Source organism: Neodiprion lecontei, chromosome 3, assembly GCF_021901455.1.
Source record: "Neodiprion lecontei isolate iyNeoLeco1 chromosome 3, iyNeoLeco1.1, whole genome shotgun sequence".
NCBI lineage: Eukaryota > Metazoa > Arthropoda > Insecta > Hymenoptera > Diprionidae > Neodiprion > Neodiprion lecontei.
This window is the reverse complement of record NC_060262.1, coordinates 34,584,388-34,607,857: the sequence shown is the minus strand read 5'-3', so window position 1 is coordinate 34,607,857 and position 23,470 is coordinate 34,584,388. Positions and strand designations below refer to the sequence as shown.

At 36.5% G+C, this 23,470-nt stretch overlaps 4 protein-coding genes across 7 annotated transcripts; 1 reads left to right on the top strand and 3 right to left on the bottom strand.

The window, feature by feature from the left end:
• Positions 1 to 74: 74 nt before the first annotated feature.
• LOC107226135 (N-alpha-acetyltransferase 25, NatB auxiliary subunit) lies at positions 75 to 11,767 on the bottom strand. Of its 2 annotated transcripts, XR_006903552.1 has the most exons (11): positions 11,429 to 11,767; positions 11,071 to 11,295; positions 10,150 to 10,403; positions 9,576 to 9,799; positions 9,061 to 9,370; positions 8,681 to 8,985; positions 8,218 to 8,476; positions 7,677 to 7,922; positions 6,927 to 7,523; positions 4,274 to 5,833; positions 75 to 4,215 (listed from the first exon to the last, which is right to left on the bottom strand). XR_006903552.1 is itself a non-coding variant. In XM_015666838.2 (10 exons), exons 1-10 carry the CDS (start codon positions 11,487 to 11,489, stop codon positions 5,609 to 5,611), a joined length of 2,706 nt encoding a protein of 901 aa, XP_015522324.1. In that variant the 5' UTR covers positions 11,490 to 11,767; the 3' UTR covers positions 75 to 5,608. The 2 variants fall into 2 exon arrangements, 1 of the variants encoding a protein (XP_015522324.1); XM_015666838.2 differs by having other exon boundaries at positions 75 to 5,833.
• On the bottom strand, positions 3,667 to 5,137 carry LOC107226092 (KRAB-A domain-containing protein 2-like). The gene is made up of 2 exons (XM_015666778.2): positions 4,274 to 5,137; positions 3,667 to 4,215 (listed from the first exon to the last, which is right to left on the bottom strand). Exons 1-2 carry the CDS (start codon positions 5,135 to 5,137, stop codon positions 3,667 to 3,669), a joined length of 1,413 nt encoding a protein of 470 aa, XP_015522264.2.
• Positions 11,768 to 12,324: 557 nt separating the features above from the next.
• LOC107226122 (small G protein signaling modulator 1) lies at positions 12,325 to 19,023 on the top strand. Of its 3 annotated transcripts, none has more exons than XM_015666822.2 (12): positions 12,325 to 12,654; positions 12,748 to 12,867; positions 13,766 to 14,316; positions 14,639 to 14,782; positions 15,001 to 15,316; positions 15,411 to 15,617; positions 15,957 to 16,222; positions 16,356 to 16,702; positions 16,799 to 17,020; positions 17,131 to 17,397; positions 17,574 to 17,764; positions 17,878 to 19,023. In XM_015666822.2, exons 1-12 carry the CDS (start codon positions 12,618 to 12,620, stop codon positions 17,964 to 17,966), a joined length of 2,757 nt encoding a protein of 918 aa, XP_015522308.1. In that variant the 5' UTR covers positions 12,325 to 12,617; the 3' UTR covers positions 17,967 to 19,023. The 3 variants fall into 3 exon arrangements, with proteins under 3 accessions (XP_015522308.1, XP_015522306.1, XP_046591438.1); XM_015666820.2 differs by having other exon boundaries at positions 12,326 to 12,654; positions 16,790 to 17,020; XM_046735482.1 differs by having other exon boundaries at positions 12,326 to 12,654; positions 12,748 to 12,976; positions 16,790 to 17,020.
• Positions 17,984 to 23,057, bottom strand: LOC107226124 (synaptic vesicle 2-related protein). The gene is made up of 7 exons (XM_015666823.2): positions 21,845 to 23,057; positions 21,581 to 21,765; positions 21,264 to 21,460; positions 21,085 to 21,148; positions 20,549 to 20,674; positions 19,997 to 20,205; positions 17,984 to 19,870 (listed from the first exon to the last, which is right to left on the bottom strand). Exons 1-7 carry the CDS (start codon positions 22,044 to 22,046, stop codon positions 19,252 to 19,254), a joined length of 1,602 nt encoding a protein of 533 aa, XP_015522309.1. The 5' UTR covers positions 22,047 to 23,057; the 3' UTR covers positions 17,984 to 19,251.
• Between the last annotated feature and the right edge of the window lie 413 nt (positions 23,058 to 23,470).

The window sequence follows — 23,470 nt, the reverse complement described above, 5'->3', positions numbered from 1 at the left end:
ATGTGTAAATATTCAATACGAAATCAATTTGATTGTTAGTACGATAGACTATGAAAAAGCATCTTTTTTCCAAAATATGAGTTACTAATTGAATTGGTCGAATAGGAGTTGAAGGAAGAAAATGGAGTATTTTATACTAATAATAAGCTAAGCCTTTATGAGTTCTTGGCTTTTAATATTGTGCCTTAAGCTAAATGGAAAGTCTGCGTGCAATTATTTTGCCAGTATTATATCTACCCGAATTCTATATAAAAAAAGATGTAAAAACTATAACAAGCAAAATGACAGAAATTTATTTAATTGTGTACAATCTTCATTAAAGTTGACACGAATTCTCTGGTATGGGGAATTTCAATACGAAATTCACAGCTGTCAATCTGTCAAATATTAGAATCTTCAGGTGAAACTTTGTCGTAAATCAATTCCACTAATAAAGTTCTCGGGTGATTTGGAAAAAAGTTCATCAGTTGAGCACCAGCTTAAGAATGTACATAATTTTTTTCTAATAAGTTTACAAATGTGTAAACGAATCAATGATCAACAACTAGTTTTAATGTAAAATAAAACAAACAATATTACACTCATGATTGTTTTATGAAACAGCAATCACTTTAATTTACGCTAATATATCCAGAACTCTATCCCAATAGTCTTGTATAATGTACATAATTAGCCATAATTTCAATATTATTTATTGATTAGTGCCATTCCACTGCCTGACGTGCACCTGTAATTTGTTAGGCACTATTTCAAACGCGAAGCTATCGTGGTACTTTTTAGTTTTAAAGAAAATGGTTTAGTATAAAACGATAATATAAACGCAATTGCCACTTTTGTATGTGTGTCAAACTTGGAATCATCAACTGAGACAGATCATCACACTACGCGAAGTATGCATGAATAGTCGTGATGAGGCAAAGTGGAATAATTCGATATAAGATCAATTTTTATGCACGACGTGCATATATGCATGTACTTGTATTATATTATATACTTGTACTATACACACGAACCCATATAACATAAACGATGTATTTCAAAAGAGTGCTAAGAAACACCACATAGTTCATTTTTTATTCCAAGCATCAAATGTGTTTGAAAAGGTTTCCAAATGCAGTAAATTTATCTTCACCAATAATCAAAAAATATACCAAGTCTTAAATTTATGTATAGCATGAAATAATAATGATGATTGCAATTTGTACACTGTTAAACGTACGTTAATGTGTCTTGTTAACGTATAATAAATTTTCTTCGATATATCAATGTCCAACTTTAATGCAACAGTTTTTAAGGGTTAGTCTACTAAAGTATGCACCAAGTCACAAAGAAAGATAAGGAGCTCATGCGATTGTTCTAAGCGAAAATAAGATGAGAAAATTCCTCATTTATATGATACTTCACTGCAAACAAGACCATTTTTTGCTAAACAGTCATGATTTGTAAATAACTAGTTGAATTTCTTCCTAAATTAGTTTCAGATCACTACATGGAATACGTAATACCGTAACAGAAGATATGTTCTTAGGATCAAAGTATGGTATGGCAGTTGGACTTATTTCAGCATATATGTGATGAGGGTGATGCGACAAACGACTGTTGCTAAAAATGACATGCAAGAACGTGAGGCAATCATATTCAATGTAGTTTTTTAAGTCATTCAATCAGTTGCGAGGCTCAAAATCTAAATAAAATTTTTGCAATGGTATGACCTATCTATAACGATCATCAGCTTATACGGGATTAATAATTTGGCTATTAAAACAAAATGAAATCATTTATCATGTCCAAAAGATGAAGAAGATGGATATACAAACAAATTATGTTGTATTCTTCAATGTACCCATCTATTACAAAAGTCGAATGTATTTTGTCACTCCACCGCAGAGAACGGAGGTTGATTTTACGTTAATCTTTACATTCATTAGTTTATGTATGAAATGAGTTTCAGTTGAACTATTTCACAGGAAATAAGTTCATTTAAACGTAAATTTCATTAGCATTACTCAATAATTTAAAAGATTATTTTTTGATATGACACATAAAACTCATTGATATGTATATTTTATTCTTTTGTTTCTGTAGTAAAAACTTCTGTATGCGGAATTACTACTGGTTGCAAATAATGTGGAGTAGTGAAATCCACTAGCGTAATAAGTTTGAAGGGTAGTGAGGATTTCAACAGTATTAATGATTAGAGACTAATCCATCAGTATTAATCAATACTTTTACCAAATGTGATAGTGGTAATGCAACAATCATGCTTCGGGAAAAAGTCGCATACATCTGTAGCACAATGGATAATAATATACCAGCAGATCGGCTTTTATTATTGTTATTTTTTTTTTGAAAGTACTTTTCTTTAACGTGTAATTCGATAATGCTGAATTATTATAGTGTAGTACATCGGTAGTGACACGAATAATATTGCAGTGGAACTCCAACAGTACAGTGACTCTACGAGTGCAGTAACAATTTTGTGTAAAAACTTGTATTTCTATATAATTTACATTGATATAATACAAAAGTTTTGCGCAAAATTTTTGTGAGTCATGTCAATTTATGGAGAATTTTAACGTCACATACTGTAATAAACACAATTCGTCAAATAAAATCAAAATATGTAATGTAACATGGCATTTCTCGGCTAGTCAGATAGCAGTTTGGAAAAGTGTTTCGGCAGCGGCCTGGGTAGCTCAGTAGTCAGAGCAGTTGCCCGGTCCAGTCCACGTCATGAAACACTTTTCCAGACCTGCCGGATATGCACTTCACAGTAATTATGTTAGATAAGAACATTAGTAAATATTCACAAGTAAATATTACGAGGATCTCTTGAGCGGGGCTTCCTAGCTATGCAAGGTAAATCTGTTCATTGCTTTAAAAGCTGTTAGTTGGCCTCGTACCCTGCAGTGCAAAGACCTGCTTCAACAGACCATCGCCGTACATATATATCATAATCCACCTACGGCATGAGCTTGATGTATTAATTTGTGACTAAGCTATAATCAGCAATTGGGGAGGGACATCGTTTTATTATAGATATGTCGTAGGCATCTAATAAAATCGGGCATTTAATTAAAAGCCTAGTCATCTAAATAAATGCCGGCATTTAATGAAAATCGTATTGATGTCTTTCATTTACCATTATCTGCCTAGGGATTTACTTAAATGCCGGCATCTAATTGAATGCCGGCCGGATCTCCAGGCAAATAATAAAAAAAGCAAATGTATATCCATGAAATATATCAACGCGTCATATTTATTAAACTATTATAGTCAGCTAGAAAATCATATAACATAATAATATTATATAAATCATTTGAAAATTTGTTATAATTCATTTAGAAAAAAAATGTAGTTAACAGTCTTTATTCGCACAAGGATTAGAATTGTGGCACCGAGATCCGCATTTCATATTGGCTTTGAAGCAAGAACACCGCTTTGTCGAACATTGCTCTTTTGTCACTTTGCAGTTAAATTTTTTGTAACCTTGGCCCTCGCATTTTGATTGCGCCGCCGCTGCTTCTCTAAGGGTAAGAAAATTATCTCTCCGAACATCCAGAAGAGTAATCATACTGGCTCCTGATTTCTATATCTCCTGTCGAGAAAACCAACCCTTTATTATTCCTGCCTTAGTTCCGATTTGATATACTTCATTTTGTTTATCTAGAACAACGCCCAGGATTCTGCTGAAGTCAAGGGGGGCTCATCTACAGTTGGAACTGCTAGTGTAATGCAATCTCCAGCAGCCAATTCTGGAAATTTCTCAGTAGAAAATGTCACCATTTTATTTGCTGCCAATTTCTGCCTCCTATGGCAATCTTCCTGTACATCATGGATATGTTTTTTTCTTGAGCATAACGAGCAAAAAAATGTATCTTGATCGGCCAAGGTCCCACAATTAATGTGCGTTTCCAGATCACATTCATGACATGTCACTGCGTTTTCAAGTGATACACCAGATTCACAAACAATACAAATATGCTCCTGGGTTTTTTCCTGTGTACTCAGTACCGTTGGATTATCTTGGTGTTGCTGTTGTTGATCCGAATCGCTGAGCAATCGGAGAGCGTTTTCCAAGTCTTCTTCCGTATTTAAATTGGCGATAACGTCGCGGGGCAAATTAAAACTCGCCACGCCATTTTTTATAGGTTCGAACATAGCTTCATAAGGCGTCCTGTTAATTACCCGGTGTTTCGAAGTGTTTTTCAGCCACTAAAAAGTAAGAATATTTTTCGTAATAATTAATAATAATAAAGTAAGAATATTTTACCTGCACTTCGTAACAGCCTCTTGCCCATTCATTCGATTTATTATCAATCATCCACGCTCGCAACATATTTTCTACATCAGCGTTGGCTCGTTCCACACTTCCTTGTGTTTGTGGATGTCTGGGACGACCGTGAACCATCTTGCAGCTCGGCCAAAGAGAAACAAGTTCTCTGACAACATTTGCAGCGAATTCTCGGCCATTATCGCTCTGTAAGATAGCTGGAGCTCCAAACGTGAAGAAAATTTTTGACAATTCTTCTGCTACATTAGCCGCGTGTTTGGATTGTAAAGGACGTAGATGTATAAATTTTGTAGCGTGGTCCTGGTAGTTCATAAGCCACTTGTATTCTCCATCGGGGCATGACTGGAAATCAATCAAGTCGACCTTACCGCGAGTGTTGAACCCCCAGGAAAAAATTGGGTTGACAACTACGCCCTTTCTTGCCGTTGACTTTTTTCGATTGCATGTCTCACAACAACTAATAAATATCTCACATGCACTCTTGGGGATGCGCCATTTTTGTTTCATGTAGTACAGCATCTTATCTCGACCTCCATGGCCAGTTTGATTGTGAGCTTCTAACAATTTCTCGAAATAACCTTCTACTGGAACCATATAGACTAAATCGTCACTCTCGCTACTCCGCTTCAAGACAATACTACTCACAGACCCGATTTGCAACAATTCATATTTCTTGAAGTAGTAGTAGTGAGACATATCTGCTTTCGCTTCCGGTCTACTCAAAATCGTTTTCACTTTTTCAAAGTGCTCACAATCCCACATCACTCTTTTTCCATTATTGAAATCCATGATATGCTTGATTTTTTGCAAAAATGTTTCTTCACAAACACCACTTCTCTCCATTTTCAAGAATTTCCAATCATTTATAAATTGGCGAATCTGTATACTCAATCACGGTTACTGACCGACTGCTTCTATTTGAATTAATTGGGCATAATATTTGTTTTCAAACTGTCGCTAGGTGAACATGCGTGGTAAACACGGGCGGATCGTGCGTGGATATACATTTGCTTTTTTTATTATTTGCCTGAAGATCCGGCTGGCATTCAATTAGATGCCGGCATTTAAGTTAATCCCTAGACAGATAATGGTAAATGAAAGACATCAATACGATTTTCATTAAATGCCGGCATTTAATTAGATGACTAGGCTTTTAATTAAATGCCTGATTTTATTAGATGCCTACGACAGATATAATCTCATGGGTATTGGTTTGCTGTGGCGAAGCCTTATGTACATAAATAACAAGATGGCACTCTCAGACCAGTGAACGAATTGATGGATGATCTTTGTACAGACGTTTTTCTAATATTTTCAACTATTCAGGCTATTTAATAGTTTTATAGTTAACTGCACACGAGACTTAATCTCCCTAGAACTTTGTGCGATGCTTTCTTGACTACGTTGTACCACAGTTGCTGTTACGGCTTCTTCAGAATCCAGCCCTGTTTGCAATTGTACCTTTTCTAACATTGAAAGAACTGAATCCAATACACTAGCTCTTTCCACTAGTAAGTTTCCTATGTCTTTCCAACCATCCTGAAAAGTAAAAATTAGGTGACAATAGAAATGCAGGAATATTTTCTTGCTCCCAACACAGTAGTGAATATAAATATTTTTTTATGCCATTTTCATTCTGGAGAATTGTATTCTCGTCAATGAGATTAATTTTCAAGTATTCGGTTTGGATTGTGATCATGTTACATATACAGGGTGATCCAAAACTATTGCCTCGTAGACTACCAATGTATTTCATGTGAACACTGCAACTGAAACGTTTTTTTTCTTACAGGATATTTGTCGTTTACGAATTATAACCGTTTAAAATTGACCAATCTAGTAGCATTTGACGGCTGAGACCAGAATGAGAACAGAGCTAGGGGATTCTCATTTAACTATCATGCACTCGCCGGCTGTCTTTAGTGATTAAATGCTACAGGATGGGCCAGTTTAAAACGGCTGTAAGTCGCAGATTCTCACGAGGAACACATCAATAGCATATGGGGTGATAGTGCTACGTCGGTAATGCTGACAAAAACTTTGGGTTTTGTGCTTGTGGCTCTGTTGCGTATAGTTAACATCAGTTTGGATAAGTACTGAAATTATAGGCATATTACTTTGAGCAAGTAATTGTCAGTAAATATCTCCCTTGACCAAATTTATACATGACACATTCTGGGTTCAGTCAAGTATGAAAACGGAATGGAACAAAGTTCTGTGCATATGTAATTTCTTTATCTTTATCATATGACAAACGGTACTGTGCATAAAATCAATTGAAAAATATTGTGCTAGCAATTTAAATCCTTGCCTTATAATTATAAACTAGGTATTGTTATATTTGAATAATACAGTATGTATCCCTACGCTATAGTCTATTTGTTTTTTGTCCATAAGTATAACTGATAAATTGCACATTATCAAGAATCTTTCAATTATTTATGTGGTCAGCAATAAGAGCCTTTTAAATTATTACGAAAGTCCATACTTTGGCTGTCTACTTTAAGAGCTAAAGATAGAAAATTGGTGCCCTGAGACATTCAAAATTGCTTTTGAAAAGGAATATTTAACATCACATTATGACCACTCATCCGAAACATTTCAAAAGGAGACAATAAGAATGACTGCTTACCGTTAATTGATCAGGCTGAGGTGATTTGATTTTTTTGCCCGACTTTTTATTATTTTTTTTATTTGAGGATGGAGTTTGAGATGTGGTATAACCACAGCATACAGCCCCAATCAATGCGAGTGTTTCACCACATGTCACTGCTCTCATAAGAAATCGTTTGTATGAAGCTGGAGTTTGTTGACACGGCATTGGAAGAGTTCGAAGGCCTGGGGTTGCATCCAAGTCCTGTAGGCACTGAGAATCAGGAGACGAAGAGCGTGATAGACACTTTGCAAGTCGTGCAATGATTTTCAATTGTTCCGACTCATGAGCTTCTTTCAAACGCTCTATCGCATCTAAAGGTACCAAAATGCTCTGTGCACTGCTTCCCCGATCTTGTAAATGACCTAAAACCTCAGGAATACGTTCTTGTTGCAACTTCTCAAGCTCAGTACCCAGTTGAGCTAAAAGTGGCGATGATTCAGTTTCAGCTGCTGCTGCGACTATCCGCAATAGTAAATTGCGAGCAGAAAGTAATACCAGCATACAGGATACAGTCTCTTCTCGAAAACGAGGGTCTTTCTCATAGCTATCTAAAGGCTCCCATCCAACAACCACCTATTTCCACACAGACAACATGATTTATAAACAAAATGGAACAATCGTTTCACGCACTACATCCAATACAGTTTATTACACTCAAATGTATATTGCCAATATTCCCATGTGTTCAATAATATATAAGTTACTTAATATGCAACAATAATTTACCTCAAGGTCTCTATTGTCTCTGATGAGGTTCCATCTAATTGAATCTTCATGGGGTTGTATCCGCATAGAAGTGAGCATGACGGAGAGGATATTAGGACTATCGCACCAACTAAGCTCGAGTAACATTTTATCCACAGTTGTCATCGCAAAATGTAATGAATTATCCAATCGTTTCCTTAGTTCCACAAACTCTTGGATTTTTACGAAACTGCCATACTTATAAGCAAATGTTAAATGGTCTGCGCTCTGGAAATTCATTTAGATTCATATATATGACTTATCTTTGCATTCATTTGTGTAGCAATTTCCTTAGAGCAGGGGTTCCCAAATAAAAGAGGTATATCCTAACTTTTAATAATTGTAGGGAGTGCGGAAAAATAACAATTGGATTGGCGTATGTAAATAAGTGAATTGAATGTATTGAACCGCGTTTGAAACTAATATTGTTCGCAAAAAACACAAAGTGATGAGCGTTGTGCAATTATTCGATTACATTGAAAACTCCTGCTTCAAATTGCATTGAGATATTTGAAATTTATACATCTTTGTAATTTGTTACGAAGAACTTTGCAGCATGATCGAGAGTTGAAGATGCCTGTGATAAATGTCCCAAGGGTGCAAGAAGTGGGGCATGCAGGTGCCCCAATGAATCCAACTGTATATGTTTGACGTCTAGTAACGCGAATATATGATTAGCTGCCCCAACAAGACCAGCTTCAAGATAAATTCGTACCAGTAAAATTTTTGTGTGAAAGTTGGAAGGACTTGACACAAGACTTTGCTCTAGTAGTGCCATTGCCCTAAAACATAACCATTTCAGAAAAAGTCAGAAATCCTGGGGTGCTTCTATAAATTTTTTTTTGCACCTAAATTGCTGTAGTAACACGCAGATAACAGTGGCATCCAGTGAGGAAAAAGTTTTATAAACTGGAAATGTGTTATGCTGCCAGCTATACGGACAATCTGTGATATAAATTGCCTATATGTATGGTACTGTATTTTACCTGTAAAGGTACAACGCTTCTTGCGTTTCAACCCAAAGCTGATGAAACAAGTGAGTGGCCAAAAGACCATATGCATCAGCAGGACAGAAGTCAGTTGGCAATCGATCGCTTGCAGGACAAAGTGCATTTCCCTTTTTATGAAGGTCACATAGACGATCTGCCAAACTGATTCTCTCTTCTATACTAGTCGTAGGAGAATGATGTAGGCCACATATGCGTCGTAATTGCTCTAAATGAATGTGTCTTTGCATCTGTCCTATGGTAGTAGGATAATCATCGGCACCAACAGCCACGTCTTGCTCAAGCTGATAAAAATAATATATTTTTCTTAGAATTTTACAAATGCAATTGTTGGTAGCATAGCACTGTTGATTATAAACCTTTTTAATTAAATGCAGTCGTTCATCTGGCTTTAGAAGGTGTAAGTACAATTTCAAGTCTCCAACTACACATCCTTTCTCCCCGAACTGCGTAAAATATTGGTGCATCAGTTGTGTAGAATCAAGCGAGTTCAGCTCAATTTTTAATAAGCGTGCATGTTTCAGCAGTTCAAAACGGGCAAGTCGAGGAGCTCTTGCTTTCTCACCCTTTGTTGCAATAATCTCGTTTAAAAGATCCAAGCACTTTTGTGGTGTTTCTGATTTTAGTGCAGCTGCTAAGTAGTCACGATAATAGGTCCAGTTGTCAATGCTATCAATAATACATTTGTAAGAAATTAGACAAGCGTTACATCAGATAATTTTGTATACAAACTTACAGTCAAATTTTAAGCATATTAACCTAATATCTTAAAAGTATACTATACAATGTACAAAAATAATCATTTTAATTAACGTTGTTTAATAATGACTAAATTTTTTTATATACTTTTGTCTAGCACTTAGGGGTCACTTACTCTTCATGCATCAGTTCTTTAAAGGTACTAGCTGCTTCCGAGTATCGATGCAACTGCAACATAAGTGTGGCTCGTCGTTGAGGGAGAGATGATAAACGGAAGGCAAGAGGTCCTGTTAAAACCTCCATAATTGCCTCCTCTTTTCCTTGAAGTTCCAACACCATAAGGTACAAATGAACTTCTTGTTCTGCTTCAATTCTGCCTTCATTCACCATTTTCAATACCTGTTCTCCAATGATTTAGCTTAGTGTTTACTTGATCGAATGGAAGATATGAAATCTTTTACATTCATTGAATTATTCTATAAAATATTGACATATCGCGTAATTGTTCTGAACCTATAGTAAAAAAAAAATTTCTAACAGCAAAGTAGAGTTGTATTGGGTTTAATAATATATGTTTTTAAGAGCCAGCTGATATTAAATTCATACATTTGCAAATTTGTGACTACCTCAAATTTTTGACAGCAGATTTAATACATTTTTGATCCCAATATGGGTGAAAATATACCGAACGAATTGATCTGAAAAAAAAATACAACATCCTAGTTCCCTTAGAATGAAAAACGTCTTACCATTCTCTCAGCAAGTGGTAGTACAACAGCTTTTGCCAACCTTTCATCAGCTTGCATAGCTTGCATTACTACGCTCATCACAGCCCAAAAATAATAAGGATTCCTGGGCTTCAGCTTGTAAAGAGCAACCGCTGTTTGCTGTTGTTTTTTAAAATCACATAGACGCACGTAGGACATAAATAGATGCGTAAGAAGTTCTTCGTTGGTTGGATCTGCTTTGACTGCTGCTTCGTACAACTCACTGATTTTATCCGCTATTGACAAGAGTTACAATGAATATTACATCCATTCCTCCGAACATGATAGCAGCTTCGGTACTGGTATTTTTTTAATTAGAGCATATTGTGCATTAATTAGAATATAAGTATGTTAGATGAGGATCTTGAAAATAAAATATAGTAGAATTGATTATCTTTAAGATTTCCTGCTTGGTCTCTTGTTTCTCAAGTAAGTTACAGTGTTTTCAAAATTAATGAACCCTCAAATTTTTTAAATCTTATGAAAACCAATTACTCAAGTTGTTTCACAGGTAAGTACTGCAAGGCACTGATAGTCATTGCCTGCACTTTTATCTCAATAATCTAATATCAATTAAAGTTGTTCGGGTGTCTTAGATAGACTGTATTTTAATAATTGACTGATTGTAGATAATGTGATCCAAAATTACGTTGAGGATAAATAGTGTTAAAAACTTTAATTCAACCTTGAAAAAAGTTGATTCAATTTTAGACGCAAATCAGCGATAAACATACATTTCAAGTCAGCATCGTTATATTAACAGTATAATATAATAAATGATATGTGATGTGTTTTGTAAAACATATGAAATCCAACTACGGCGTAACAGCACTCTGTAAGCACTGTGATGCGCAATCTATCATGTTTATTATTATCGGGGGTAGAAAGATGATTGTAACGTACGTTTATGTATTTCCCGATAACAGATACTCATGGCCTGAAGGGTAGAATCATCGCAGGGAACCTCAGCACGTACTTCTTCCATTATCATCTGGCAATTATCTTCCTTGCCAAGACGAAGTAAAGCCAGTGCCTTGAGGACTCTGGCGCATTGATTACTCGGCTGTTTTTTAAGCACCTTTTCGGCTTCTTGAAGAGCTTTTTTATTATTTCCATGATCCAGCCAGTCTATGTTGAGCAAAGGACACAATTGAATTACATAACCTTACGAACAACTTGGTCATATTGCCACCTAATCAACACTACTGTTTCAAGGTATATTTAATAAGCACAAATTCACTGAAATCATGGAATTACTTACCATAAATCGGTCTTAGTCGGCGTTCATTCACCGTGTTGTCCACATGGGCCTTGGACGCCATGACACTTTTTTGTTGTTATGTATTTCGAGCGCAGGTGGATTTAACCAGACTTACAAGTCCTTCTACGCCTATGGCTTATGGAATCAGTATTGCCAGCCTTTGGGTCGTCGATGGAAGAAGTTCAAGATGGTTATTTCTGGAATCTTTTGGACCAATACTCTGCGGTAGCTTTTTTATCGGCGGGAGCCGTTTAAAATGCAAGCCCGTAAGCACACAAAACACCATCATCGTTGACTGAAGACATATGTATACCAGTCCATGCTATCGTAACCGTCTTTCTAACAGTCTTCTTCAGTCAACGATGATTGCAGCGACTTCTTATGATCCATGGAAGTTCTTATCACGAAAATTTTCCCAAGGGTCACCCACCTTTAACTTCTTCCGTCAACGCGTTGATTGAAGAATATAGCTACAGTCCACGTTGTATGAATGACGTCTAGGTATTACAGCTGGCGAATACCACTGCCAGTGCGAGTTTTTGCAAAATCGTATTTATCTGAGATATAGTTTTCAGTTTAGACTTCAACTGAATCGCAGGACTAACCTTAAAATTCTCAATAAGTACATTTTATGCACTTTTTTAAAACTTACCCAGTTGAAGATTAGTCATAAAATACTAGATATTCTATTCAAATTGTTCAAAAATCACTTTTCCCCGCCAAATCATCTGACGGCGGTATCAACAACTAAGAATTTAAACGAGTTTGGATCAACGACGTTGGTAACGCCGAATCCGCCGAAAGAAGATAATAATTCGTATGCACCAGCATATGCACGCGCAGGCTCGTATCGCACGATTCGCCCGATTATGCGGATGTAGCGCAATGTTAGGAAGTGTCGAACGCGCGCGCGCGAACCATTGAACGTCCGCTATCATACGACAGTAGACGGGATATCGGTCCATTGATAGCGTCAAATTTGATTTGAAATTAGTATTTTCGTGGTCAGTGTTGCAAAATTGCTATACTAACAAATGCCCGTTTAAATGGAGTGAATGTCGTCTGGGGTAGAGTTTTGTTTATCTGGCAGTGCGTAACAGGTGATAAGACCGCGCGTAACCTCGGTATTGATTATTCGCCCCACCCTTTGAACTCCACCTTGAATTTGGAACAGAACTAGATACAGCTGATGCCGGGCCTCGACGCCACCCCCGGTTTCGAAATGGGTAAATTACGTTACTGCTTATATAAATCACTATCCAAGCGTGATTACACGTATGTTAGGAAACGTATCATCTATGTTGTCGATGTTATTTCAGACGAGAATTTTAAGGAGAGATTGATAAGGAATGTTAAGAAGGAGGTGAAACAGATTATGGAGGAAGCTGTAACAAGAAAATTCGTACACGAAGAGAGCAGCAGCATTACCTCCCTATGTGGCGAGTATACGTATAGATATATATAAATGTTGTGTACACGAGATGCCCGCATACGCATATGCATATACGCAGAGTTGCAAGAAAGCCTGGAAATCCGGACAATCTGAAAGTATGATGAAATTTTCACTAACAACAGCTGATGAATATTTCAGTAAAAATTAAATTTTAAGGGTCCTCTAGTGCAGGAAAGTGTATATTTTTTATTTTCGGTTTTAGGATATTACTATCTTCGAAAATCATCTTTGATGGCGAAAAAATTGCAAGCTTCAAAATAACTTGATATATCTGATTAAATTCATTCGTTTAGTATTCCTCTAATGAATAATTTTAAGTGTCGGGCTATATCATTAATACAACCAAAACAATCATATCTTTTTTGTTAAATTACAGCCAACGCAAAGTGTCAAAAAATATTCATTCTGAATACTGTCACCAGAAATTTAATAGATATATAAATGTTGAGAAAGTGTAATTTGTAACTGTGGTTTATAGTTAGAAACTTGCATACGCTAAACTGATGTATTAAACCAAAGAAAGTTTCTCTAATTGCCCAAGTTATTAGCCAACTAATCCAAAATTTGATGACAGACTATATTGGTGTCTAATTCACGATTGTTAGTTTCGTATTTGTGAACACTTACAATTTTGGATGTTACTAAAATGGACTTTGAAATATAATTACGCCTACTTGGTGTAATAATGAGGAGATCTCAAACTTTGCTCGAATAGGTATATGAAAGTTTGATTGTATCAAAAGACTATTATTAGCCTTCAAATTTTATCCCATTTGAGTTATCTTCAAATTATTTTTTGTAGAACCCAGAACTTGAAATAAGAATGAATGCAAAGAGCCAATTTTTTTGCCAATCCTAATACGTGTCAATCCATATAACTTTAGCTGCCGTAGAGGCATGCCTATCGCAAGGACTAAGGAGACGTGCTTTGGGATTATTCAAAACGAGTTCTACTACAGCACTGTTGCACAAAGTGGCTAAAAGCTTCCCACCTGCTAATCACATTTCAAGAATGGTTCAAGACTTGGAAAATGTGGATCCAACAAATAGGAAATCTTCCAGTAGTGGCGACAGCACCAGTAAACCACTTCCACCTCCATTATTGAAAAAAAATTCCACTGGTATTATTTCGCAATCACATCACCAACAACCTAAATATTTATGGATACGGTTGGCACTGCTCGAAAAACAGCTTGCAGGGATTATTGCATATTTAGTAGAGAATAGTAGCCGATACTATGAGAAGGATTCACTTGTTGCCGATCCAGATTGTGGATCCATTCTTAGTTCTTTGTTAGTCGGACCGTGTGCCCTGGATTATTCCAAGACCAAAACACAGGATCATTTTTGGACGGATCCCCCTGCTGACGAACTTGTTCAAAGACACAGAATATCTTCCGGTACTACTAGTTGTCAACCAACTCCTCCTCTTAATGTGAGTATGTGGATAGTCCTATCACTATATCCCTACATTGTAAAGTTAGGAGCTACATAACAAAATCAATATTGTAATAATCAATGATCTTTCACTATCATTGAGTTAGTAATGATTTGTGATGGCAGAAAAATTTCATACATCACAATTTGAAAGTAGTGCAAAAACTTTTTTTGTCATAACTTGTAAAATTTCAGTTGAGAAATAGCTGTTTACAATTTTCGAAACAATGTACTTTCTTAATATGTAAGGACTGTTTTTGAAATATCTTAAATTTTTTATATCCATTCTATTCTTTCAAATTCTTTTATCCATTCAAAAGTTTGGAAGAAGCCTACATACTGGAGGTAGTTCCGAGGACGCCCTGGGGCAGATGCCCAGATCTGCCAAAGATTACGTTGAATCTCTACACCAAAACAGCAAAGCTACTCTGCTTTATGGGAAAAACAACGTCAATGTGCATCCAGTACGTATGACGCTTTCTCACTTATGTTCAGTTTCGAAGAAATCAATAACACATCATCGTAGGCTACAGAGCCATACAGACAGGTTTTGTTTGCCAAACGATCTTTGAGATGAAACTGTACGTGCTATTACAATGTTAATAAGACAATCTTGAGGAATTCTCATCTAAAGACTGGACACTATTAATATGGCCCTAATATTAATTTGTTGAAAATTCAGCCACAATCAGATCCAATGCCAGGATATCTTTCCCTACACCAAAGCGCTCGAGGTTTGGTTATTAAGTGGACACCGAACCAACTCATGAATGGATTTGTCAGTAATTGCTCATCAGAAACAGGTGGTATCGGAGGAGGGGGTGATGGCAAAGATGGAAAAGAAGACAAATCTCAATATTGGCAGTATGCTCTGAATCTGCGAGTGGAAGACATTGTATACGTTCACTGTCATCAACAAGGTGGTGGTGAAGGTGGTGGTACGGTAGTTCTAGTAGGTCAGGATGGCGTGCAGAGACCCCCAATTTGTTTTCCCACAGGTAGAATGAAAAAATTATTAAAAGATTGACTTGTCATCTAGTTTATGATCATAACATATGAATGCATGAAAAATGAAATTGATCGATGTTACAGGTCAAGGACACTTACTGTCATTCTTATCTTGCTTGGAAAATGGACTTCTGCCGATGGGTCAACTTGATCCACCACTTTGGTCACAACGTGGTAAAGGTAAAGCGTTTCCCAGAAGCCGGAGGCGACCAGCACCGATGCCAGATCAATACCAAGAAGCGATAGATTATGTATTTAGGATCATTAGTAAAGCTCGCCCAGAGGATTTATGTATGTTGTTATTATTATTCTTCATTACCAATTACATATTGTTTCATTTACATCTATTTAAATATTCATGTTACGTGGTGAATCAGTACCATTTAAGAGAGAAAGTTACGTTATATTATTCAAGAAACTAGTTCTATGTTTAAAAAAATTCCTGTGGTCTATAACAGTATGCAAAATCTATAAACTATTCAATCCAATTGTTCTGAAACCAGATTTATCTTCGGGCAACAAAACCTGATTAAATCATTACAAATATTTTTGATTGAATATGCAAAAAATATGAAACATAAATTTTTAGTGCGATTATTGTTGATTCAATGAATCTAATGCACTGTGTAGTATCGAGTCAAGAACTGATGGATCCAGGCTACAGGCGCGGTGTAGCTAAGAATTGGAGAGTCTTATCCTCAGCCTCGGCATCAGCTTCCAGTAGTGACTCTCCACACACTTCAGAATCCCTCAATCCTCCTGATAGCCCTGCTATCCCACAACCAGAGCAAAATAGCAACGGTCATCCAATTCGTCTTGTTTGTCAGACCATGAAACGTCAGATAATATCTAGAGCATTCTACGGCTGGCTCGCTTATTGTCGCCATTTATCAACGGTATGGATAAGTGTCATTATTAAAAAATATTGATCTTCAACAACAAAATACTGCTGGTATAATCTTCTTACTTATCAGCAATTCACAGATATTATGGTTTAAATTACTTATAGTAGTGTCATGTTAATTAAAGGTACGCACACACCTCTCAGGACTGGTCAATGGAAAAATTGTCGAAGGTAGCACAGAAGATAGAGAAGGTCTTACGGTTGAGAGGTGGCAGCTTTTGTCACAAGATGGATGTGTCACCGACAGTCAGCAAGTACTGAGACTCGCCTATTATGGAGGTGTAGCTGCTGAATTGAGAAGCGAAGTCTGGCCATATCTATTGGGACACTATGTATGGGGCAGTACATCGAATGAAAGACAGGACTTGGATGAAGGTACGAGACAAAGTTATGAAACCACCATGTCTGAGTGGCTCGCAGCAGAAGCTGTTGCCACACAACGAGATAGACCAAGCAGCGAATCCAGCGAAAGGTATACAACGATATTTAATATTAGAGTTTCTAAACTGCTTTTTTCACCGTTTTCAACAAGTGATGATATAATGAATGATAACTACAGTCACTCTAGTGAAGAACAAGATGACGAAAGTGATTTGGGGGATTCTATTGAAGACGGTGAGGAACCTACTTCTCCCGTTTCATCTCAAGGCGGGATTTATTCAAAAGAACTTCTGGACCTGTTTGCTCTAAATTTGCATAGGATAGATAAAGATGTGCAGCGCTGTGACCGAAATTATTGGTACTTTGTTCCACCAGATAATTTGGAAAAATTGCGTAATATCATGTGCACGTAAGTTTTCTTTATCCTAAAAACATTCCCTTTGTTGGCATTAGGAATTTTACATCGCATTGCAGCATTTTTTGTATAAAAGTTGTGCTCAAATTTACAATATTGCTTAGGTACGTGTGGGAAAGATTGGACGCAGGATATATGCAAGGCATGTGTGATCTTGTCGCTCCTCTTCTGGTGGTTTTTGATGATGAAGCCAAGACATATGCCTGCTTTTGTAATCTCATGGAACGAATGTCTGCCAATTTTCCACATGGTGGTGCAATGGATGCTCACTTTGCTAACATGCGGAGCCTAATACAAATTCTGGATGCTGAACTTTTCGAGTTAATGCATCAACATGGAGACTATACTCATTTCTATTTCTGCTACCGCTGGTATGTTATGATTCAAAATCCTACTACAATTAGCATCTGATAACGCTGATTTATATAGGTATTTCACTCTAAGATAACTGGCTTGAAAGCAATGCCATGGCATACCCACTCTTATTAATACCTATGTCAGCATTTCCATTAAATGGATTTTAAACTATTTCTTATGTAATTTTCAGGTTTCTTTTGGACTTTAAAAGAGAATTAGTATACGAAGATGTATTTATGGTATGGGAGGTGATTTGGGCAGCAAGATATGTCGCATCAAATCACTTTGTTCTTTTCTTAGCTTTGGCTCTCGTCCAAACCTATCGCGATATTATCCTGACAAATTCTATGGACTTCACAGATATTATTAAGTTCTTCAACGGTGAGTACAACCCCCATACACGTATATGTTGAAATGAAAATATGCCCAGTATTTCAATGACGCGGTTTTCATCAAATATTCATTGCCCAAATATGTTAATCTTGCTTTAACAGAAATGGCAGAAAGACACGACGCTCGTGCAGTGCTGGCGCTAAGTCGAGAGTTGGTTCTACAACTACAAACCCTTATTGAAAATAAATAAATCTCAATGGAATCTCATATTGGAAGATTATAGATATACATAGCATATTTATTTAGGTATTTACTACATGACATGGTATGCGTGGATCGCATATCCCTCCAAAGTTGTCGTTATATATTCTGAATAACAATTTCACTATGAAAGCTAGATTATACAATTGCATATTATATGGTTACATATTTATAACTTATGTTAAAGTACTTACAAAGATTGCTAAAAAGCGATAAATTTTTATTTAAGTAAATTTTGGTATTAAGTTACATGTGGAAAAAGTTCAGATATTATTGTTCCTATTCATGCTTACTAAGGTATCACATTTATTTATTATACAATTTTGATAAATGTTTTTTGTGCGTCTTAATCGCTGTATAAAATACTGAAAGTTATTGTTTTTATCCAACGATTTAAAATCGACCATCATACCAGAGTGACTTAAATCTTTCCAGCAGTTTCATAATTTTTAGTAAAAGCCATTGTCACTTTTTCGAACGGTTTATACATATCAAAAATGTATAAATTTGTGGTGGCTGCATACGCAATGTCATTCTATAAAAATGCTTTGGCGTTTTGATTATTTCTCCATGCAAGTACTTTTTAAAGGGTTGTTCTGGCAGTTTTAAGAGTATCAATGGTGTTTGTACCTTGATATGAGGATAGGCCATAAAATTTTAAAAGTTCGACGTAGTCTGCTACATATTGGATAGATAAATAAATAATTAAATAAATAAATAAATAAATGGGCCTCGAAGAAACACGTAGTAAAAAGTGACATGTGCTTTTGTAAAAATCGTATAAATGTTAAGTACAAATAATTAAACCATTCCATCTCTGCACTGCTTTTTGGCGTAAAGACTACTTTAATTTGCAAAATAATATGAATAAATAAATTGTATTTACTAACATTCATTTCAACTAATTTCAATCCTATTTCACCGTTTAATACTTGACCGCTAATACAGAATGGCCTATAAATGTATGCAGTTAACGAAAACTCTTTGCGATAATGTACACATTAGGATTGCTTAATGCGGATGACTCAAAACGCACGTTCATATCATTCAGTACAAAAAATGTTTCATCCTACAATTAGCCTGAGGTTATCAACTGCTGAGAAAATTGTCTGTTATCTAGATTTGTTAATCTACATGTAGGTCTTTTTAAATTGCCAACAGTAATTTGATTTCAATCATAATGCATATGCATTAATAATGGGTGCATATTTGATATTTTAAGAATGCAGGTGAAATATTTTAATGTTAAGCACCTTTTTCTGGATATAATTACCTCAGTTTTGACTTGGAAAAGTAGGGCCTTCATGTAATCCTCGACCTTTGGTCTCAATAGGTAGTGCCAGGGTCGCCGCAGCTGCTAATAAAGCGGCAACTGCATACACGCCCATTGCAAAGGATAAAGATTTTTGCAGCACAACTTGTGCTACATATGGAGTCAACATGGCTCCCAACCGAGCCATAGCACTGCAAGCACCGACACCAACGCTTCGTAAATGCGTTGGATAAACCTCAGGAGTATATACATATGCAGCTTGGAATACTCCTGCGATTAATCCTCTGGCCAGAAATATTAAAATTGTCAAAAATGTTCGACTCAGATTGCACGCCTTGCTGAGCAAGCAAACACACATTGAAAATACAGCTAATTGCCCAGCCATTGTGCCCTTTCTACCAATCTTTTCGATTGCAAATATCGTGCAAAATATGCCAGGGAATTCTGCTAAAGTTGTCCAAAGAAGATCCATGTAATCGCTACTTTCCAATTGGCACTGTAAACGGCAGTCTTTTTCAGTGATTGTTTTGGCTCCCCAAGTACCGCATTCACCTGGTAAACTCCCAAACAATTCCGTGGTCATCAGTACCAGTCCGTAATAGCAGAAGGCACTGGTCATCCTGCAATGTTGAGATACAAATTTACAATGCGAGTTACAACGTGTATTCAATTAGATTAGAGAGCAAGTATATGTTTTTCTATTTTGATTTTGCAACACCCTTAAATTTTTCAATAATTAAACTCACCAAACTAGCCAAAGCAGTATAGAAGTCTGACGCATCTCTGAAGATAATAAATCGCGAAGCTTACCACGACCACTTGGATAACATCGGTCAATGACCAATCTACCCAGCGGCATAGGCTTACCATTTTCTCTAGCCACTCTCTCTAGTGTCGACAAAGCTTTATCCATACGACCTGAGGCTGCATCAAACATTGCTGATTCAGGAAGCCACTGTCAAGACATAACATACATGTTACAACACCTGTATGTGGTGAGTTTGAATTTGAATGATCCAATTCCAACAATATTTGCTTGAAGTGAAAATCCAAAGGCTATAAATATGTCATTTTCATCTAAAATTTGAACCTTTACGAAGTATACATTATTTTTAAGCAATCTACTAATATATTTTTAAGCAATTTACTAATATCTTTAGAGTCAAGTTTTATTTTATGTTTAACGATGAAGGACTGTTCTAATGAAGATAATGTTGTGCATGATTTGTATGCACGGTTAAAATTTATACCTAGAAAATAAATGTACAAAGAAAAACGTGTTGTTGAATCTGACTTACCGGTGTAATAAGAGTAAACACAAATAAAGGAAGTGTAGACAATACAAGAAGCCATCTCCAACCAAGGATCGGCATCACGGCTAAAGCAAGGACCACTTCAAAACATGCTCCAAGCGCCCAAAAACACTAAAGAATTATCACATTTGAATTACAGATAAACTTCAGAGCTTCTAATTCAGTGTCACTGCCGAATTGAATCAGTTTATGGTGCAAGAATATAGTATAGCCTCTATTTCTACACACACAATTTGAAAATTATCTTTTGACCAACATTGTTTTTGTTTTATCAATAAATTCAAACTGAGAAATGACATATCATATAAACTCATCAAAATGAATCCATTATCTTTCGATACTGTAGAGCTACATTTTCCCAAGTCTGCACTATACCATATGCAGGACTAGTACTCCTAATCTTACCAAAAAGAAAATCGTACTGTATGCATTTTTTTTGTGATGGTTTATGTAAAGCCAGGAATACGAGGGTTTTCTATGAATGATAAACAAATAAAATGAAGATGGGCATCATCACTCACATCCAATAGGACGACGCATTTGGCTCTTTGCTTTGTGGGGAGAAACTCTGCATACAAGGTAACGCTGTAGGCCAAACATAAAAGCAAACAAATGACAAAAAAAAGAAAAAAATCTAAATAAACTGAAATAAATCACAATAAGCTAATACACGCAATTATAAGTTTTTTATAGGACTTACGACTGTGGTACACAACCGATTGCGAATCCCACAAGTCCTCGGAGTAGAAGAATCCACAAAAAGTTTGGCGCAAATGCACTGAGGAATCCGTAGTAAAATAGCAATACTGCACAGATCGTTAATGCCTGCTTCCTACCATATCGGTCACTTAGGTTTCCCCAGAACGTTGAACTCAGCATCATGCCCAAAAAAACTACCTGAGCAAAAATATTTCTTTTGAACAACAGTACAAGCATTTAAATTATCACTATTTGACGGGACATTGAATTTTATATATCATTAAAAAAATTATTAATAAATCATCTAACGATACGTACCGTCGTAGTCAGAGCTTGCTGATACCTCGTAATATCCCATTCACAATGAAGTGTGGGGCTTAAAATACTGAGAATAGTCATTTCCATGCTATCTGCCATCCAGCACAGACCCGTAAAAAGTGATAACTTGACTTGAAACTTGCCAAAGCCCAGCATGTTGACAGCTTGTGCAACGGTAAATGTATCTGTCGTAGCAAATGAATGCAAAGTTAAATTTGGTATATATATTTTGAATACCGGCTGCTTAGTGAAACAACAATTTACCGTCAGGAATGACTGCAACAGAGGTGAGTTCCATCGAAATGTCGACATTGTTGTTACTGCTGGTATTCGTATTGCTGCTGATGTTGCTACTGCCAGCTGATCTTACCGATCCTTGCTCTGGTGAGCCGAGTCGCGATCCTCGGATATCATCGCCAAACTCTTGATAAGATTCCGAAAACTTACGCCGTCTATAATTTGCCATTGCTACACTATTTATTCATAAGTTTATTGGCGTTTGTTCACTGAACGTTTTAGAAAAGCGCTTTCCATCGGGGAACAAATGCATGGCCGCACTTACGTAGGCGATGTGCCGTTATGCGTCGTGATCATTTTCGACGATCGAGGAACGTGTGAACGTGTTATAGCTGTCAAAACGCCGGAGTACGCATTAGGAGTCAGATTACTTACTTTGATTTCTTTTTTCGTACTGAATTTTGTTGGGATGTTGACTACAGAAACTTCTGCTTCTTATCTGATAACGTTACACGTGTAATTTGAATATTCTCCACCCCGTATTTTGAGTAAACTAATTGACAAATAGGTATAATACATACACTACATACACTAATATCACAGCAACGAAAACTCTTTCGATTGCTATAACAGTTTTCTACGCCATTTCGAGGGCGCATATTTACGTGTATTTATTCGTGCATCGAGATATGTGTGGTCATGAATAGTATAGTAGCAATAATTTATTTACTACAAGTAGCAATTGGCTTTAATTGAGCTCTGTCAATTTATCCCCTCGTCTGTAACGGAAATTCAATACATTTTCGTGAAAACAGTTTGTTGGACGTTGGCTGGACGTTTTGTTAGTGGCTTACAAACGGGTAAATTGGTCAACTGTTACCTATTAAAAATTAAATGCAGTGCTGGCAGATAATTTCGAGGCGTAACCAAAGTACTGCGCGTGTGGAAAGCGTCATGCAAAGTATATGCGTCGCATCCTCTGCTATAGATGGTAACAGCTCCGAAGAACGCGCGTTCCACACAGGATAGATATACTGCGAAGAGTATTGATAGAAATCCAAATACTCGTATGGGATATCTCTTTCGGCTCAAATGGGGAGCATTCTCTAAATCAGTCGTTGATTAGCAGAGTTCGGACACCTATCAGATTATCCCTAAACGAGAAGGCTGATTGTCAGAGCGAAGAAGCCCGTTGATGCTCACGTCTTCGGTTTACTATCATTTTCAAGGCTCCAACGATCTATCTTACGTACATGCAGGGTACGGAGCTAGGAAGGAAGTGTCTGACCAACCAAACTCATTTCTTGTGTACCTAATTTAAAATGTCATACTACTGCAGAGAATAAATATACGATCAGTATCGCGTGAGCAGAAACTGTCATGGTTTCTGCAATTCCAAATGCAACGCCAGGGGTTTCGGAGGTTTCGCAACGGTAGTTAACTTAGAACAAACATTGCTATAATTACACTGTCGTGGCCTGATGTTGACAATGAATAAAAGTTGGTCTAAATAACGCCCACAAGTAACTTAGTAAATCTTTATTAATTGATCAACACTAATCGATTGGAGAAGATAAGGTTACGACTTCTGTTACGCGAGCTACATTACTTGTGCGAATGATATTATAAATGCAAATATCTCCATTTGATATT